Source organism: Camelina sativa, chromosome 8, assembly GCF_000633955.1.
Source record: "Camelina sativa cultivar DH55 chromosome 8, Cs, whole genome shotgun sequence".
NCBI lineage: Eukaryota > Viridiplantae > Streptophyta > Magnoliopsida > Brassicales > Brassicaceae > Camelina > Camelina sativa.
Genome location: NC_025692.1, coordinates 5,327,812 through 5,347,088, shown reverse-complemented (window position 1 = coordinate 5,347,088; position 19,277 = coordinate 5,327,812). Strand labels below are relative to the sequence as shown.

General features: G+C 34.9%; 6 protein-coding genes across 6 annotated transcripts; 3 read left to right on the top strand and 3 right to left on the bottom strand.

The window, feature by feature from the left end:
• LOC104706273 (cinnamoyl-CoA reductase 1-like) lies at positions 940–2,827 on the bottom strand. The gene is made up of 6 exons (XM_019228348.1): positions 2,574–2,827; positions 2,194–2,393; positions 1,922–2,114; positions 1,597–1,759; positions 1,327–1,513; positions 940–1,228 (listed from the first exon to the last, which is right to left on the bottom strand). The coding sequence occupies exons 2-6, from the start codon at positions 2,253–2,255 to the stop codon at positions 1,084–1,086; spliced, it is 750 nt and encodes a 249-aa protein (XP_019083893.1). The 5' UTR covers positions 2,256–2,393; positions 2,574–2,827; the 3' UTR covers positions 940–1,083.
• Positions 3,559–6,559, top strand: LOC109125847. Its single transcript, XM_019228345.1, has 2 exons — positions 3,559–6,276; positions 6,358–6,559. The coding sequence occupies exon 1, from the start codon at positions 4,661–4,663 to the stop codon at positions 5,789–5,791; it is 1,131 nt and encodes a 376-aa protein (XP_019083890.1). The 5' UTR covers positions 3,559–4,660; the 3' UTR covers positions 5,792–6,276; positions 6,358–6,559.
• LOC104706272 lies at positions 7,735–9,137 on the bottom strand. Its single transcript, XM_010422449.2, has 6 exons — positions 8,899–9,137; positions 8,761–8,804; positions 8,661–8,697; positions 8,438–8,577; positions 8,324–8,360; positions 7,735–8,233 (listed from the first exon to the last, which is right to left on the bottom strand). The coding sequence occupies exons 1-6, from the start codon at positions 8,921–8,923 to the stop codon at positions 8,016–8,018; spliced, it is 501 nt and encodes a 166-aa protein (XP_010420751.1). The 5' UTR covers positions 8,924–9,137; the 3' UTR covers positions 7,735–8,015.
• LOC104706271 (keratin, type I cytoskeletal 9-like) lies at positions 9,736–12,012 on the top strand. Its single transcript, XM_010422448.2, has 5 exons — positions 9,736–10,148; positions 10,458–10,584; positions 10,694–10,981; positions 11,072–11,287; positions 11,466–12,012. The coding sequence occupies exons 1-3, from the start codon at positions 9,736–9,738 to the stop codon at positions 10,895–10,897; spliced, it is 744 nt and encodes a 247-aa protein (XP_010420750.2). The 3' UTR covers positions 10,898–10,981; positions 11,072–11,287; positions 11,466–12,012.
• On the top strand, positions 10,917–11,849 carry LOC104709232. Its single transcript, XM_010425881.1, has 3 exons — positions 10,917–10,952; positions 11,072–11,287; positions 11,466–11,849. The coding sequence occupies exons 1-3, from the start codon at positions 10,917–10,919 to the stop codon at positions 11,847–11,849; spliced, it is 636 nt and encodes a 211-aa protein (XP_010424183.1).
• On the bottom strand, positions 15,781–17,625 carry LOC104706270 (cinnamoyl-CoA reductase 1; the record flags this gene model as incomplete). The annotated part of the gene is given in 6 exon segments (XM_010422446.2): positions 15,781–16,134; positions 16,218–16,404; positions 16,503–16,665; positions 16,806–16,997; positions 17,081–17,250; positions 17,502–17,625. Coding segments are annotated over 6 exon segments (981 nt in total). The 3' UTR covers positions 15,781–15,989.

Below are 19,277 nucleotides of genomic sequence, written 5' to 3'. Positions count from 1 at the left end.
AAAAAAAAAAAAAAAAAAATAGTGCATGGCTCTAGCTAGCTTTTGAGAGTGAGTTGTTGCCTAAGTTTGGTACTGGTTTGAGGTTGAGGCCTATTATTGGCAGGGAGATTTTTGGGATATCTTGGACAAAACCTCAAATTTATTTTTGGTTATAGTTTACGGTTTCTATAATTTGCCTTGCTTGATTTGTGTTTGATTCTTTACTGTGTAACCTGGTTCATTGTGAAATAGATAAGATTGATCTTATCAGAATTCTTAGAATTGTACATCCTTAGTTCCAAGTCGTAAATGATAATATAATGGCTAAAAATGGGTCTGGAGATAGATAGCAGTTTGTAAGTCTTATCTTGATGCTTTGAGCGGTGCTTCTTGGTGATTAGGATGGGCGGATAAGCTATGAAGAGTTCGCGGCAATGATGAAAGCTGGAACAGACTGGAGGAAAGCTTCGAGACAGTATTCCCGGGAAAGATTCAACAGTTTGAGCCTCAAATTAATGAGAGAAGGTTCATTGCAATTAGAAGGCGAGAACTGAGAAAGGTTCATGTTTCTTCTGTATCTCTTAAAGAAGTAAAAAGAAAAAAGCACAATTCTTTGAAAATTGTTATCTTTTTTAATCTTTTTTTTTTCTTCACAATAATTGTAGATCAGTGTTTTCAAATGTTTTAGTTACTTGAATAGCCAGCCATGTACGTTATGAAGTTGTTCTTAAATTTCTTTGACTATTATTTTTCATATTGTCTGAATACCTATTTGTTGTTGGCAAACCATACGTGTACAAAACTACAAATCCCTCGTTTTGTTTACTTCTTTGTCGACAATGGAAGCCTATTGGTTAAACGTTCTTGTCACCAACTTCAATAATGGACAGAAGCTAAAACATTAATAATTGTTTGATCAGTTACAATGTCTTTAAGTTTTTTTTTTTAAAGCTGCTTACGTTTCTAAAATTCTCATTTCATATATATCACTAACAACAAATAAAAGGAAAAGTATCTTATTTCATGGAACCAACAGTAATGTACGTTGACAATTCCAAATACTTTATCTAATCTCGGATTGTATCCAATGGCTTACATGCTTTCTCAGAAGTTTACGAAACCTTTCTCCTTCAGGGACTCCACGGTCTCCTTGATGCTAACCTTCAAAGGTATGTAGTCTATGCCAAGGCTCTTTATTTTCTCCTTGGACACTTGATACGTCGGCATGTACGGATTCTCGTCTACACACCTGTGCATATAAGAGACAAAACCGCATTAGAAACCAGACACGGCCAGGACTGAACCGGTTAATATATTTAGAGATGTTTTACTCCCTGAATGTTTTACCTTTCAGGGAGTGGGACATTTGGGTAAAGCTCATGCAGAATGCTAGCAATGTCGGAGTAGTGAGCGACTCTCTCGACCATACAGTAACGTCCGTTAGCTGAAGGGACCTCAAATGCTTGTATGTGCGCATTGGCTACGTCTTTAACATATACCCATCCGAAACTCACGTTGGGGAAAGTCTTTGCACCTGCTTATTATATAAAGACATGAACTCGAAACTGGTTCTCTAACATTTAATAAAAAGGTGGTCAGAGCAAGTGTTGTGCTTACCATTTATTAAGTTGAGTATAACAGCCGCACTCGTGTTCAGAGTTGGCTGTAAGAGAGGACCGATCACCATTGCCGGGTTAATAGTAACAATGTCTAAGCCTTTCTCTTTAGCGAGTTTCCAAGCAGTATCTTCGGCCAAGGTCTTGGATAGAACATACCACATCTAACTCCAGTATTAAAAGCAGAAACATTTTAGTTTGAATTAAAGAGCTAGCCTAACGTTAATTACAGGACAAGGAAGTGACAACTAGTCGATAGTACGTAGATGACAAGAAAATAAAGTTTCATCATAATCTGAGTGAGTATGAGTCATGGCTCAACAGACCGTAGAGGCCTCACAATGCTCAGGATCAGAGAACCAAGTTTCATCGACAGTTACATCAGGCGTGCATGGTTTTCCGTTGTAATTAACAGCTGCCATGGAGGAGGTCACAACAACCCTTTTAACGGAGGATGCTTTGGCGCACGAATTCAAAACGTTAAGTGTCCCCTTGACCGCAGGATCATATAAGTTCAATCTGAAATGATGATACAAAAGTTAAAGATCCAAACTAATCTACAAATTAAAACAAGCAAGTTTGAGGAGAAGATAAGAACCTGTGGGTCTTTGACATCATGATAACAAGGGGAAGCAGTGTGGAAAACTCCTTGGCAGCCATCAATAGCAGAGTCGAATGATCCCTCAACCAAAAGATCTGCTTTGAACAAGTGGAGTCTCTCCTTTGCACCTTCCAGTGAGACTAAGTGTTGCGTCTTCTTCGGATCACCGACAGATGTGAATCAACAAACTATTACAACTAGGATTTGTGCATGCAGATAGATAAGAAAATATTCTAGGATCATTCTTGGTGATTAATTGGTATAAAAAGCATCAATTTTTAAGATTGTAGCTTTGATCAAACAAGAGAGAAACGAAAATATGTGAGAGAGATAAGATAAGAGAAGTGAAGAGAAGAGAAGAAGAGAGGGTACAGAACTGGGGTCTCGGACGGAAGCCTTAACGGTGTAGCCACGGCTGAGGAGGAACTTGACAAGCCACGAGGCGATGTAACCAGAGGCTCCTGTAACACACACCACTTTACCTTCACCACTGTTCGCCATAGTTCTAAAACCACGGATTTGTGTGCTGTTTGTCTCCTTTTGTTGTTTCTCTGTAACAGGAGAGGAGCAAATGAGTGACCAGTGTGTCTTGTCGTAGCTAACTTTTATCTCGTGCCTCGTGTATGAAATATTAAAAATAGGATATGTATAGATTTATATTCGATAGATTATTTTTAAATATATATATATATATTCAATAAATTAATTTTTTTTTTGAAAATCTCATGTAAATATATAGTTGTATATACAGAAGTGTATATATATTTATAAATAGATGATACGACTCTTGTGTTATTTTTTACTGTATTTCAAAATCCCTACTATATTAATTGGGAATTACACAACATTAACACTAGAAGAATAGTTGTATATAGTTACGAAATTTAGCTACAAAATAAATAGTAGCAAATATTTACTACTGTGACAAAATGTTACTTAATTTGGTTGTATAATTTTAGTAGCTAATTCGTCTGTGTTTGTAGCAATTTAATAACAAATAGAGACGACATATAATTGTAGCAGATTTACTACTATTTAGTTACAAAAATGTTCGTAGCCTCTGTGTTGTCGTAACTGTTTGTGAGGAAAAATTTGTTTAAAAACCAACATTATTTGCCACGAATCATTTGTAACAAGTGTTACAACTTGCGTCACTTTGTACGTAGCGAATAGTAGCAACAAGTTGTATATAGCATTATAGCGACAGATGAGACAGTAGCAATTTTAGTGGGTACAAGGTCCAATTAAGTAGTGAGTAATGGTGAGGAAGAGATATTGGTTTCCGACAGATGATAATGTAGCAACAGTAATGTATTGTCATATCAGAGCAAGTTGTAGAGAAAGCTCACCATTCATTTATAGAGAAACATTTGAGCCTCAATATCAATATCAATATCAAGAGGGTGATGAAAATTTTGATAACAATACATATCAAACAACTCAACCTGAATGGAATTCTAATGCATATATGGGAATGTAGCTCTCCAGGAGAAATGTTTATGCCACAAACAAGGTAAGTTGTCTTATTATGAATTCACAGTTTTTTACCTTGACAGTTTTCCTAAATTATGGTTAACAAAAAAATAGAGATAAGGTATTCATTTGTATATGAGACTTTAAATATAATTACCATGCATAGAGATAAGGTTTGTACATTTTTACCACATGCAAATTATAATGCAACATTTATTCACAACCATATGTTCGAACAAAAAAAAAAAAGTGGGCCTCGGTTATTAGTGGATAGTTAATTTTAAATATATTATTATTTGTTTTAGTGGGATGAGTTGTCATGTTTGGGAAGTCCCTAACTCTGAGACTGCAGATTTTTACAATCGTTTAAACATGGCAAGTGAACCTCTTTATAATAATTGTATTGAAGGTTTGTCAAATTTTTCTTGGCTGCCGATGTGATGCACATTAAAACGGACCGTAATCTAGCTGAAATTTGTGTTGATGATGTTTCACATTTGATTTATAAGATTTTACCTAAAGGTAATGTTACATCCAAAAACTATTATGAAACAGAGAAGCTGATGCGTACATTGAGTATGCCTTACCATAGGATTGATGTCTGTATAAATAATTGCATGATTTATTGGGGTAACCCTGATAAAAATTTAATCATCTGCAAATTTTGTGAGCATCCAAGGTACAAACCAAAAAAGACATCTAGAAAGGATTCCTCTACAACAAAACGTATTCCATAAAAGAGGATGTTCTATCTCCCAGTAGCAACAGATAGATTAAAAAGATTGTATTTATCAGAGAGAACAACATCGCATATGAGTTGGCATGCAAAACATACATGCCATGATGGGAAGATGGAACATCCGTCCGATGGTAAGGCGTGGAAAATGTTTACCTAAAACTTTGTACAGATGGGTTTAACCTATTTGGATCATCTAGTGGTAATTATTCGTCGTGGCCTATTATTCTAACTCCATATAATCTCCCGCCAGATATGTGCATGAAAAGAGAATATCTATTTCTTAGTATTTTAGTCCCTGGGCGAAACCATCCAAAACGAAGTTTGGATATATTTTTACGACCGTTGATTGAAGAATTGCAGGAACTATGGGTATATGGTGTTCAAGCGTTTGATGTTTCAACTAAGCAGAATTTTAATCTAAAAGCAGTGTTAATGTGGACGATAAGTGATTTTCCAGCATTGGGGATGTTATCAGGATGGACAACCCATGGAAGATTATCTTGTCCGTATTGTATGGAGGACACATATGCTTTTCAGTTAAAACATGGTTGGAAATCAAGTTGGTTTGATTGTCACCAAAGATTTTTGCCAAGAGATCATGCTTATAGACAAAACATAAGATCTTTTAGAAAGAATAAGGTGGTCATGAAGTCAGCACCATATAATCGCTCGGGAGAAGTAATCTTACATCATCAGTTGGAGGATATTTATGGATTGAAGAAAACAGTTGAATGTGGAGGCAATTGTCATGTAAACGCAGAGATTGAAGGATATGGCGAGACGCATCAGTGGCATAAGTTTAGTATTTTCTGGAAGCTGCCTTATTGGAAGACACATCTTCTCCGTCATAACCTTGATGTTATGCATATTGAGAATTTTTTTTTTGATAACGTTATTAACACGTTGCTAAATATCGCAGGCAAAACAAAAGATTCTGTGAATTCACGGAAAGATCTTGTTCTGTATTGTGATAGAAAACCTCTACATCTAACATCTTTTGGGAAGGCTCCAATTCCTATATTCCGGTTGTCAGCAAACGCAAAGCGAATGTTTCTAAAATGGCTGAAGGATGTAGTAAAGTTTCCTGATGGGTATGTATCTAACATAGGACGATGCATAAGCCTTGAGCAAGGGTGTAAAATATATGGTTTGAAAAGTCATGACTGCCACGTGATTATGCAACGGTTATTTCCATTTGTTTTCTGTGAACTATTGCCTTCTGAAGTCCATGAAGCAATATTAGGTAAGGATTTATATATCTCTATTAGTCTTCTATATTTATATATATACAATGTCATATACTATTTAACTTGTTTCACTTCTAAATGTACATGTGGGGATTTTTTTCCGCGATCTTTGCTCAAGAAGTATGAATATAAGTGACATTGATCGTCTCGAAAAAAATATTGCTCAGACTCTTTGCAACCTCGAGAAGATATTTCCACCTTCATTTTTTGATGTTATGGAACATTTAACTGTTCACTTACCTTCAGAAACTGAGCTCGGTGGACTAGTGCAGTTTCGATGGATGTATCCTTTTAAAAGATTCATGTTTCACCTCAAGAAGAAAGCGAATAACAAATCTAGTGTTGAAGGTTCAATTGTTGAGCAGTTATAAATGAAGAAATCACAAATTTCAGCTTGCACCACTTTGATTCTACAGATCATACTGAGTTGAACAGTACGCATAAGCGACATGCTAGTGGTTTTGCCCAGCAATATATATACTCTTATGAAGTGCCACATTTATTTAGACACGTTGGTGGTCCTAGTGGAAGACCATACTACGAGTGGTTAACTGATGATGATAACCACATCGCTCATATTTATATTCTGCTCAACTGTGAAGAACTTCAACAATTTGAAAGGTATTAAAGATCTCCATTCGATTGTTATTTTTGTTATTTAACAAATATGCAATTCACTTTTACTCTACGGCAAACATACAGATTATTTGATAATGAAGCAATAGAAAAGCATGAGGGGCTTACAGATGAGATGTTAGCTACATTGAAAGAGAGAACCTATTCACAGTGGTTATACAATTTGGTAAGTCCTAAGACCAATTATTAGATGTGTAGTGGTCTGATCTTTGCTCAAAAAACGGTTCAATGTTTAACTTCGGATAATGGCTTCTATAGGTCCAAAGTGATTACACTAATACGTTGTACCCGTTGTGGTTACAAGAGCTTGTACGAGGGCCAATTCGTAAGTGCACCTGTTGGAATTCATATTTCTCGCGAGGATATAAGTTTCATACATTGAATCGTTCAATGAATAAAACAACAACTAACTACGGCATATGTGTGCGGGGGAGTTCTGAATACGACCAAACGTACTATGGTAAACTTCGACAAGTAATACAGATCTCCTGTCACAGAGCAGTCAGACTTAAAGTGACGTTATTTCGTTGTGATTGGTTTGATACGACTATGGGGTCAGGGATTAGAATTCGTAAATCTGGTGTTGTTGAGGTTTGTGCATCTGGGGTATATGAGAAATACGATCCATTCATATTGACTACACAAGCAAATCAAGTAATTTTTTTGCCATACCCATGTGTTAAGCGCCAATTAAACGAGTGGTTGGTAGTTTTGAAAGTATATCCAAGAGGAATACTCGACATTGTCATCGAACAACGAGCACCATTGCAAGGCGAAAACAATGACTTTCTGCATCCTACCTCAGTTGATGCAAGTAATGTAAGGTCCCTTGTTTTACCTGGAGTAGATCTTGAAGATATTCCTGATGATCCACTAGATGAAGATTCAGAAGATCACGATACCGATGTGGAGATGACAGAAGAATTAGAATATTTTAGTTCTGAAGAAGATTAAAGACCAATTGATAAGAAGCGTTTTGTTATGTCCTTGTTTCATACTCGCGATATATTTTTCAACTAGTTGTTTCAGTGAACTTTGATTATAATGTGTCGCAAAATAATGATATCAGATGATGGTTGATCTTGGATTACAGTAATATGTTACAAAACAACCCATAATAAAACAGAAGATCGGTCTAGGCTGGGCATTCGGATAACCCGTTCGGGTTCGGGTATTACCCATTCGGGTTTGGGTAAACGGATTTAGAAAAATAGAACCCATTGGGTATTTTTAGATAAATGGGTTTGGTTCGGTTTGGGTACTATCGGGTTCGGGTCGGTTTGGGTTACAAATTTTAGAACCCGATTAGTACCCGAACTTCCGGATGCCCAAAAAAATATAATTAAATTTAAATAAATTTAGGTAAATTTTGACTTACATAACAAAATATTTTAGATATTTTGATTATTTTTGTTATTTAGGTATAAACTAAATAAAATATTGAAAATTATAATCATAATTTTTGGGTAATTACATTATATTAATGATAAATATTATAAATATGTTTACACGTTCGGGCTTAATAGGTACCCAAACGGGTACCGGGTATTATTTGACCCTAACCCGAACCCACGGGTATTAGAAAATAGAACCCAATAAGGTTTTATAAGAATACCCGTACCCAACCCGAACCCGATTTTTCGAGTCGGGTTCCAGGTTGGATATTCGGGTACGGTTTTTATGTCGAGACCTAGGTCTAATGATTCATCAGCGAGCTAGCACCATTACATCTTCCTCTTCTTATTAGAACTAACCAGTCGAACAATGTGGTCATGCAAATTCGCGATGACGGATTCCAGATATTTGACCCTGTTCTTCAATCCGTTGACTTCTTCTTCTAAACGACTGCTTGGTTCCTCTGGATTGATTTTACCTTCACGCAAAACACGACCAGTTTTTGCTTCATCATCAGAGTCATTGCCATAAATGACATCGTAATGATCTGTATAAATCAGAAATAACATCAAGTAAGCAATAAGCTGCAATGCAAAACACATAACAAAGAAAAGTAGATACAAGGACTTATCCTCACCTGCATTTGCAACACAAAGGTTATATATATCTTTAACCTGGGATAAACTTTATAATTAGTGTGTAAAACATAGGTGAGTGCAGATATAAAACATAAACTCATATACACTATTACCTTTGTATTCGGTTCCCTAATTTCATTCCTAACATCTGATTCATTTTTGCCAAAGTGAGAGTAGTCATAGTCATCACTTTTATCAACCGTTTGAACTTGTGAGACATAGCTAGGAAACCAATTCCTTATATGAGGAGGTTCTGGAATGATTAAAGTGTCAAATACTGGAAAATGAGTTTCAAATGCAATATGCCACAATTAACATACAGTTCATGCTATCTACCTGAAAGTATGGAGAGGTCAAGACTCATATCGTAGATCTGCACAAAGAAACCAATTTAAAATATATATTTGACAGAAACCAATTTATAGCCGATACTTACATTTTTTTCTGCATTTTCCTTGCGATTAACCTCCTGAGACTCATCTACGTAATGAGAACACACACTTTAGCCTGTCAATTGATGCCAATAGATACTAGAGACTTCTATTTTATGTATACAAGTATCAAACAGACATACCTTGTTCAAGATTCTTCCGGTCCATCTGGAGGTAGAATTTTGGTTGCTAAAACAGGGCTATGAGAGATAGACTGGGCTAGAAGATGGAGTAAGCTGGGTTGGGTGATTACACGCACTAACAATTAACGTTGGAACCTATATAGATCTGAGAATATTTTGTTATTACATTAGAATTTCAGACTGAGTTTTGGAAATCTCGAAATATCTTGGCCGATGGGAAGCCAAGTTGAACTCAAACGACAGAGTATTGGGAAAAACATGTTAATAGGCCTTGGTGGTTACGACCAATAGGCCCAACAGTATCACAACTCTTGCTAAAAGTCTGAATCCATAGCAGGCCCTAAACCCTTAATTAACCCAAGATCAAGACACAACTATCCTCCAACATCTGTCTACTCGAATTCATTTCACACCAAGTGGGTGTGTAATTAAGTTCTTTGTAACAAAGTAAAATCAGTAATTAATTACTGATGGGTTTAACTTTGTTTAAAGTCTAGAAGACATCAAGTGTAATATAACCAGAGACTCTAGAGCTTCTCAATACAAGCTCTATCTCTCTTCTCCGATCCATTACATCCATCTCCTCTTATCTCTCTCCATATCAGAAGCAATTTTCTCAGACAACACATCTTCACGAGTAAGGTAGGGAACACTGGTAAAGAAAACAATGATGTTTTCATAAGTTTATTCTTTTCTTCTCAAGCGAGTGTTTTCTTCACATCCGTGTGTTTTGTTTTACATAAGTCGAAATTTTTTGACTTTGTTATATGAAAGTTGATATGGAATCTCCAGTTTATATTACTAACACATCTCTTTATTAATGATATCTCAACCTAGATGAATCCAAATGGATCGCAAGGTTCTGGTGGCTCTGCTGCTCCAGGTCGTGGATTTGGTGGTCGTCGTGGTGGTGTTGGTGGACGAGGTGATGGTCGAGGTGAAGGTCGTGGTGTTGTCTTTGGTGGTGGTCGTGGTAGTGGTCACGGTTTAGCAGTTGGTGGTGGTGGCGGTGAAGGTCGTGGTGCTGGCCGTGGTGGTGGCATGGGCGGTGGCTTTGGTTTCGGTGGCGGTGAAGGTCGAGGAAATGGCCGTGGTGGACGCGGCGGAGGGAGACTTCCAGGACAGGGTAGAGGTGGACACGGGGGAAGGGGAATGAACAATGTGCAAATGACCATTGTTGCCTTACTAGCACAAGAATCCAGAAGATTGATGCCAGTTCTTCATCTGGATAGAGTCAACGGTGCTATGTGGTATGTAGTACGATCCCTCTGTTTTATAGTTAAATGAAAATATGACTTGTTGAAATATGGAGTAGGTTTTTCTGGTTAGTGTAGCAAAAGTGGAATGGTTAGACATCAACAATTATGCCTTCCTATATTTTAGTAGTAGTAGCTTCATTGTGTTGTAAATTTATCAATGTCTTGTAGTAGTAGCTACAAGAGTTACATGACATATTAGTGACCTTGGTTACTCGTATGACTGGTACAATTGAGCAATGTGGTGGCTTTCTCGTTTCAGTCGAGATCTTGAAACACATCTTGTTTTCTTTATCGTTTCAGGTTTGGTCTTGATAACCCTCCTAGGCGAACCATCGTCCCTTCGATCCGTAGGCACTTCAATGGACCATGGTATAATATAAGTTCTGTTCCCAATGAGGCCCTGATGCAATGGTGGGGTGATTTCATAGTAAGTCATGATGTCAGACTTTAAAACTGATACTTCATATCCTTGATCGAAGTATATCCAATGGTAGACTCTTACTGAACTACTAATCCAAGTTTGATTCCTTTTGCAGCAAAGTTTCTATTGGGATGATGCACATGGCGGAGAAGTGTATCAATTGTGGTATCATGTTCTTGCTGGCCGCCTGAGGGACATGATATCCAAGGCAAAAGTTTCAGGTAATAAGCCTGAATGGATCAGTGGGGATATCTGGGAGTTGATGCAAGAGTACTGGGGCACTGACGCAGCTCGGAAGAAGAGCAAGATAGCGACATAAAATCGTTTAAGTTGTCGTGATGGGTTTGGTCCACATGCTCATACATCTGGTTCACGTTCGTACGACCAGCTCCGAGAGTTAATAGTAAGTAGTCTTACTATAAGTTATTTAAGTTTCTCGATTCAAGTCCAATGATAAAGATAAAGTGATTTTAACCATCACTTGATTTTGTAGCGTCGCAAAGAAGGGATTGAGCCATCCATGCGTCGAATTCTGAGGGAGACTCACCGCAAAGCTGATGGCACATATGTGGATGATAAGGCGAGGTCGATCGAAGAAGAGATTCAAAGACAAATTGATGTCCTCAGTCAAACATCAGATGGCGCCGCAGAAGGAGGTTCAAAGGGCACAACCTTGACTCGACTTGATGAAGATGAGCAGTTCTACAAGGTATAATCTTCTGGTTTTGTTGTCTGCAGTGTTTGATATTCCTTACGACGCATACATGCCATGATGGAGGTTAAACATATTTGAAAAGCTTAACAATCTTTAAGTAGTTTCGGTGAGAAAATATTTGGGATTACATTGGTGTTTATGTTGCAAGCCTTAACAAACTTTTTCTATGTAGGTCGTTCCTGCTCAGAATGGGAGGATCTTCGGTGTCGGGGGAAACAACTACATACGTGAGCGTGGAGAACGCTCAGCTGGTGCAGTGACAAGAATATCTCTTGAACGCCAAATGACATCTCTTCAAGAGCAACTGGCGACTATGGTTGAGTATATGAGGCAATATATGCCTGAAGGTTCAGCAAACACTTTCCCCTCCACACAGCCAACATATGCAACAGATGCGTCGGTGACCAGCCCAACTCACTGCAACAACATAGATAACGGAGATGCCAATCCGGAAGCTGCGACTGGTGGAGCGGAAATAGCTAATGAACTAGACGGTGCTCATGAGCAAGAAGACGATGACAACAATGAGCTTCTCGGCGGTGCCCTGTGGCCATGAATATGTTGTCTGCTGCTTTAATCCCTCTACCTATTTAAAACTCTGTATTTTGTCTGCTGCTTTAAAAAATAAAAACTCTGTTTGTTTTAAAACCCTGTTTCTTTGAACTAATGTTTAATCGGTGCTTTTGTAATCTAGTTTTGCAATTATATTTGCAGAAGAATTATGTTTGCCGCTACAATTCAAACTTGCCAGAGAAGGCAACGGTTTCAGATTAAGAATTTTTAATTTAGTCCAGAAAGTTTTTAGTCAATTTGCGTAGCAATTTGACACTATTACTAACACAGCATTCGTTAGTATTCGTAGCAATTTTGTTACCAACCTATTGTCACATTATGTAGATACAAATTACTATCACTATTGTAGATACTAGAACAATTTTCCTACAAATACCAGTGGCAAATTGAAGCAAGGCCATGAATCCGAATGTAATTGTAGCTAATTAGTTACAAGCATTGCATAACAAATGATAACAAGTTTCAGACAAAACCTGGGGTATCCAAATGTTATGGCTATTTGTAACTACTTGTTACGAATTTTTCCAACTCAATATGTGGCAAATTGCGATAGATTTTTGTCACAAACAGTCGCTATTTACTACAAATTATCTTGTATCAAAATGGTAGCAAATTACCACAATTTGTGACGGATTGAAAATTTGCTACGACCAAATAATTAGTAACTTTTTTGTGGCAAATTAGTAACAAATATTTTTTTGCTACGAAAAATGAGTTATACCTACAATTAAAATTGTAACTATACACAACTATTCTTCTAGTGTAAGTGTAGTCCATATTATTACAAAATATAATACCATTATAAATTAACCTTAATTTATTTTGGTTTAAGGTATTAATGTCTAATCAGATTTATCATCAATTGTACTAATTATTCAAATAACCAAATAAGGATAACAATTATTTTTTTAACTCATTCATGATATTTTGGGTTATGGATAAACTCAAAATTCTCTTTTCATAAAAATCATTTGACATACCGTTATTAAAATTTTCTTTTTCATAAACAAACCATAATTATCATTTTCTAAAAAAATTTGGGTTTCTAACCATTATTAATCAAATTATATTTATTACACACCATTTCCTTACGAAAAAACCAAGATTTGTGTATTTTTATTTAAAAATGATTGAGAATTTGAATTTCAAGTTCGATCAGAAAATTACAATATTGGTAAATTCTGATATTCAAACGTACCTTGATATTTTTACAGAATATAATAAATATTTAACATATTAAAAAATGACCAAATATCCTCTAATTTATTTTAAAAATAAATATAGCTAACACATTTATAGTTACAACGAGTTAAATGTAATAAGTTATGATCTTTATAATCGACGACGGCTTAAATGTAAAATATTAAAATTATATGATGAGATTGATAAAAACTAATAAAAAATCAAAAAATATTTTAATCTATAAAAAATAGAGAATTTGATAGAAATACCCTTTTCGAGATACACTTTTTAAAAATACACCTTTTATTGGCCATTTTAATTTTTATCCTACTTTATTTTTAATTACTATATTTACCCTTATTTGAAAAATATTTTAGTCAACAAAATGAAAAACAAAATTTTCCGACATATTTTACCGCAAAAAAATTTCCGAAAATTTTTTCCGCATAAAAAACTTACAACCTTTTATAAGGTTTTTATAATGATTTAAACGATTAAAAAGTATTTATAAGACATTTATAAAGTTTTGATAAGTAGAAACCTTATAAAAATCTTGTAAAAACCTTATTAAAACCTTATAAAAAAACTTATAAAAACCTTATAACAAAACTTATAAAAAGCTTAAAACCTTATAACAAAACTTATAAAAAGCTTACAAGAACCTTAAAACCTTATAACAAAACTTAAAACCTTATAGAAACTTATAAAAACCTTAAAACCTTATAGCAAAACTTATAAAAAGCTTTGCAAATGCTTTATAAAAGCCTTATAACAATCTCATAAAAACCTTACTAAAATCTTATAAAAACCTTTGAAAAACTCTATAAACACTTTTACAAGGTTTTAATTTCAGATTTTTTGGAGGAAAAATCCATTTTTGTAATTTTGGAGGGAAAATATTTTGATTTTAGAAGAAATTTTTTTATTTTGGCAGGAAAATTTATCATTTTTTGGCGGGAGATTTTTTTCTATTTTGGTGGTTGTACATTCTTCTTGTCAGTCAAACAAAGGGTAATTTGGTCATTTTATACATAAATAGTGATACTTTTGAAAATGATCAACATAGATAGGTATTTTTGAAAAGTGATATAGGAAAAGAGGTTTTTTAAAAAATGCTCCTTAAAAATAGAAATAATTTTTGTATGTATAAAACAAATTTCAACTTGTGCTATTGCACGGGTACTCATTTAGTTTGGGTGTTATTATTCAAAACATGATAATTGTTGTTTTTATTGTAATTGATTAAAAAACAAAATTGATTATAACAAACAATTAAGGATATTAAACCAAAGAAATCTCTTTTGCCTGTCAGATACTAGTTAGTACTCCTTTTGTTTCTCAAATAGTGTCATTTTGACACATTTCACATGAATTAATAAAATATACATACATGCTCTTATTTAATAAATGTTTAATAGGTTAATTTAATCATACATTAAGGCTAAACCTTTGAAATCTAATGTAAAAAATGCATCCGGACGTATTAGGCTATATAAAAGCAAAACAAAGAACTTGTGGTGTTGTAAGGATAGGGAAGAAGAGAAAGATAGGAAAGCTATCATGAGTACTTCGGCAGGATCTGTGTTAAACTTTTCAGTGGAGCCGTTTCTGCCGGCAAATGAACCACGTTCTCTATTCCTCACGTTTTCCAATGGCTTTCCCCTCATGCGGTCACCATTAGAGATTTGAGCGTTTGGTCCTTTCTGTGAAGCTTCTAGTTTTTCTCTCAAATCTCTGATCCTCATTGAAAAAATATAATTATATCACGAAGGAAGAAAGATCATCTGGGAGAATAGGGATCTGATGATGGAAAGAGATCATGATGATGATGATGACACTTGTTATTTTTGGTTGATTAGTTCTCACTAATAGAGAAAAATGTTACATGTAATGTGTTTGCTAAACCGAATAAACAAACCAAATACATAACTAAACGGATAATTAAGGATATTGAACCTTCTTTTGCCTATCAAATACTAGTTAGTATTCCTCTTGTTTCACAAAGAGTGTCATTTTGACACATTTCACACAAATTAAGAAAACATTAACATATACATATATGCTCTTATTTAATAAATGTTTAGTGGGTTAATTTAGTCATAGATTAAAGGTAAAATTATGAAATCTAATGTAAGAAATGCATTGGAAATATAAAATGATGCATTAGAAATGTAAAGTAACACTTTATGTGAAACAAAAATAAAACTCTAAAATGACATTGACCCTGTTCTTTTGATGATCACTGAACCAACGATAGCAACAAAAAAAATCAGTGTATTTTTGTTACTTTAAACACAAAATTGTAGAAAGTAATGATGATGGTGTTTATAAAAAAAGACGCATCGACTGTTTTCGGAACAATAACTGATCGCTTAATATTCCAGCAACAGTTACGACTTATTGTCATTCATTCCGGCAACTATTTTAACTGTTCCGGCGACAGTTTTTAATCCCATAATAGTGTATTTTTCTTGTTGCTGTTGATGGTTGGACGATCATCAAAAGATCATGGCAAGTCTTTGTGAAACAGATGAAGTATTTATCAACGTGATTTCTTTTTTTCCCCTTTCACATGTCCGATGATGATTTTATTTGCCTTTTTGCGTGGTCGGCAATAATCGTTAGGTAGCCAATTGAGACTTTTTGTTGGTTACCAATTTCAATTTGACTAAATAAACTCCTTTTGAAAAGCTATGGTACAATATTTGAAGTTTTTTTTAAAGCTGCTTACGTTACTTCAATTCTCATTTGATATCACACCGAACAACAAATAAACGGAAAAGTATCTTATTTCATGGAACCAACAATAAGGTACGAGAACTAAGAGCATACTAATCTCCCCTTGAAGGTTCGTTGACATGCTCCAAATATTATAATTTTTTTGGTAGTGTTCCAAATACTTTATCTAATTTGGATTGAATCCAATGGCTCACATGTTTTCTCAAAAGTGCACGAAACCTTTCTCCTTCAAGGACTCCACGGTCTCCTTGATGCTAACCTTCAAGGGCACGTAGTCTATGCCAAGGCTCTTTATTTTCTCCTTGGACACTTGATATGTCGACGCGTGCGGATTCTCATCCACACACCTGCGCATATATGAGACAAAAGCCTATTAGAAACCAGAGACGACCAGGACTGGACCGGTTAATATAATTTAGAAATGCTTTACCTTTCAGGGAGTGGGACATTTGGGTAAAGCTCATGCAGAATGCTAACAAGCTCGGAGTAGTGAGCGACTCTCTCGACCATACAGTAACGTCCGTTAGCTGAAGGGACCTCAAATGCTTGGATGTGCGCATTGGCTACGTCCTTAACATTAACCCATCCGAAACTCGCGTTGGGAAAGGTCTTTGCACCTGCTTATATAAAGACATGAACTCGATAATTTGGTTCTCTTAACATTTGATAAAAAGGGTCACGAGAACCAGTTGAAAGAGGAAGTGTTTATGTTTACCATTAATTAAGTTGAGTATAGCAGCAGCACTCGTGTTCAGAGTCGGCTGTAAGAGAGGACCGATCACCATTGCAGGGTTAATAGTAACGATTTCTAATCCTTTCTCTTTAGCGAGTTTCCAAGCAGCATCTTCCGCCAAGGTCTTGGATAGAACATACCACATCTGATTCCAGCCAGTATAAAAAGCAGAAACATATTTAGTTTTGAACTTGAAGAGCCTAACAAATACAGGACAATGAAGGGAGATAGTAGATGACAAGAATAATCGAATATGAGTCATCATGGCTCAAAGTTTCAACACACCTTAGAGGCCTCACAAAGCTCAGGAGTGGAGAACCAAGTTTCATCGACAGTTACATCAGGCGTGCGTGGTTTACCGTTTAAAGTAACAGCTGCCATGGAGGAGGTAACAACAACCCTTTTAACCGAAGATGCTTTGGCGCATGAATTCAAAACGTTAAGTGTCCCCTTGACAGCAGGATCAATAAGTTCAACCTGAAATAAGGGGATACAAAAGTTAAGATTCAAATCAACCCACAAAATAAAAAGCAAGCAAGTATGAAGATAATATAAAGAACCTGTGGGTCTTTGACATCATGATAAAAAGGGGAAGCAGTGTGGAAAACTCCTTGGCAGCCATCAATAGCAGAGTCGAAAGATCCTTCAACCAAAAGATCTGCTTTGAACAAGTGGAGTCTCTCCTTTGCACCTTCCAATGAGACTAAGTGTTGCGTCTTCTTCGGATCACCTAAAGATATTGTGAATCAACAAACTATTACTACTAGGATTTGTGCATGCAGATAGATAAGAAATCAAAGGACCATTCTTGCCTTCTTGATATATAAAAAGCATCAATTTTTAAGATCGTAGCTTTGATTAAACAAGAGAGAAGATTCACACTAGTACAATCAGAATCCAAATTAAGGAACCCTTTAGCGAATAAAATGTGAGGGAGATTAAAGATACGAGAAAGAGAAGGAGAGAGAGAGGGTACGGAACTGGGGTCTCGGACGGAAGCCTTAACGGTGTAGCCACGGCTGAGGAGGAACTTGACAAGCCACGAGGCGATGTAACCAGATGCTCCTGTAACACACACCACTTTACCTTCACCACTGTTCGCCATTGTTCTCGAAATCACGATTTGTGTGTGCGTTTCTGTGTAAGAGGCGGAGGGGGGCCAAATTAAGTCTTTTCCTTTATTTGGTGTTTGCTTGGGTTCCTATTTTATAAGCTTTACGTGATTTCCTTCCTCTTTACTGATGATTTTTATTTGCATTTTTTGTGGTCGGCATTAATGGTTAGGTGGCGAATGAAGACTTGTCGGTTACCAAATTCAATTTCACTTAAACATTCCTCACAAACTAATAATTATAATCATAATCCTATGTGTTGTCCAAAATAAAATATAAAATATAAAAAAATATAATCATCTCTGTAAAAATCTATACTAATAAAAAGTACAAGCTATAAACTCCGAAAGGCGTTCACATAGGATTTTAAACAATTTATCGCGATTTGACATATAACTTATTAACATTGTATACAATTTCTAAAATTTTCTATGTTAACAATTATTTTAAACAACCTCTCAGGATTTAACATGTCATTCATTAACATTTTTTTTAAATTTCCAGATTTTTTTAGAAAAAGGAAAATTTTAAATTTATGGAAATAAAAGAACTATGTACAATATCCCACATCGGCTAGAAATTTTTTAGACAATAGTTCAAAACCATTATAAATAAGATTAATATGCTACCAACAACGAATGAGCAGGAAAGCTTAATTTATCAGGCGTCCAAGTTCAAAAGTTTTATATTCGGTTTGATCTGGTTTTTTATTTGATCAAACTAAAACTTTAAAAAATTTCAAATATTGAAACTATTGAAACTTTTAAAAGTTTTTAAATATTATAATATATATACTTTTTAAAATTTAAAAGTTTAAACTATTATAAATATTGAAACTTTTTAAAAGGTTCAAATTTTATATTTCGAAACTTTTTAAAAGGTTCAAATTTTATATTTCGAAACTTTTTCAAAGTTTAAAATATTATAAATATTGATGTAAAACATAAATTATCTTATTTATCTACATTTGTGCTTTTTATTTCTTATGAGCTGTAAAACATATTTTTGTGTATGATTTTATAGATGAGTTGATATTCTTTCATTAATTTTTTTATTTTTGGGTCTAAGGAAGAAGGATTGACATCGCAAGACCTTAATTTGATGTTTGAGTCAAACTTTGAGGTTTAAAGAAGAAATATGGAAGACAAACACACATGTTTAATTAGCTATACATAGGCATGACCAGGGTTACGGTTGTCACGGTTAAAGTTTATTAACCATCGGTTATGGTTAGAAATTTTTGTAACCTTAACCAGAACCGTTTAACAAACGGTTAAACGGTTACGTTTAAATACGGTTACGGTTCAAGCGGTTACTGTTATATACGGTTACGGTTATTTGATAATATGATATGGTTGAGATTATTTGATGATATAATATAATTGATATTATTTATTTATAATTAATATGTTCTTATAGTGTACTCATATTTATATATTTATCATATGATTCATATTAAATAAATAATTATTAGTGTATTTTATTATGTTTTTAAAATATTATAAACCAAGTAAGAATTTTGGTTTGAGAAGTTTCTAAACGCGTGGATCTAAAACCAAATAAGTATATGGATAAAATTGTCAATAATTGGGTGCATGTGTTGACTATGCTGGTAATCATGAATTTCACAAATTTTATGAGAAAA

What these genes read in the sequence shown, in the direction of transcription:
- LOC104706273 (XM_019228348.1), bottom strand. Translation starts at nt 2,255, where the DNA reads ATGGCTGCCAAGGAGTTTTCCACACTGCTTCCCCTTGTTATCATGATG. An exon ending in AGCATTGTGAGGCCTCTACG is followed by an intron (nt 1,760 to 1,921) that starts GTCTGTTGAGCC and finishes TACTGGAGTTAG; the next exon opens with ATGTGGTATGTTCTATCCAA. An exon ending in TATACTCAACTTAATAAATG is followed by an intron (nt 1,514 to 1,596) that starts GTAAGCACAACA and finishes TATAATAAGCAG; the next exon opens with GTGCAAAGACTTTCCCCAAC.
- LOC109125847 (XM_019228345.1), top strand. Translation starts at nt 4,661, where the DNA reads ATGTGCATGAAAAGAGAATATCTATTTCTTAGTATTTTAGTCCCTGGG.
- LOC104706272 (XM_010422449.2), bottom strand. Translation starts at nt 8,923, where the DNA reads ATGGACCGGAAGAATCTTGAACAAG. An exon ending in AGGAAAATGCAGAAAAAAAT is followed by an intron (nt 8,698 to 8,760) that starts GTAAGTATCGGC and finishes TTCTTTGTGCAG; the next exon opens with ATCTACGATATGAGTCTTGA. An exon ending in CCTTTGTGTTGCAAATGCAG is followed by an intron (nt 8,234 to 8,323) that starts GTGAGGATAAGT and finishes TGATTTATACAG; the next exon opens with ATCATTACGATGTCATTTAT.
- LOC104706271 (XM_010422448.2), top strand. Translation starts at nt 9,736, where the DNA reads ATGAATCCAAATGGATCGCAAGGTTCTGGTGGCTCTGCTGCTCCAGGT. An exon ending in AGAGTCAACGGTGCTATGTG is followed by an intron (nt 10,149 to 10,457) that starts GTATGTAGTACG and finishes TTATCGTTTCAG; the next exon opens with GTTTGGTCTTGATAACCCTC. An exon ending in AATGGTGGGGTGATTTCATA is followed by an intron (nt 10,585 to 10,693) that starts GTAAGTCATGAT and finishes TTCCTTTTGCAG; the next exon opens with CAAAGTTTCTATTGGGATGA.
- LOC104709232 (XM_010425881.1), top strand. Translation starts at nt 10,917, where the DNA reads ATGGGTTTGGTCCACATGCTCATACATCTGGTTCAC. An exon ending in TGCTCATACATCTGGTTCAC is followed by an intron (nt 10,953 to 11,071) that starts GTTCGTACGACC and finishes TTGATTTTGTAG; the next exon opens with CGTCGCAAAGAAGGGATTGA. An exon ending in AAGATGAGCAGTTCTACAAG is followed by an intron (nt 11,288 to 11,465) that starts GTATAATCTTCT and finishes TTTTCTATGTAG; the next exon opens with GTCGTTCCTGCTCAGAATGG.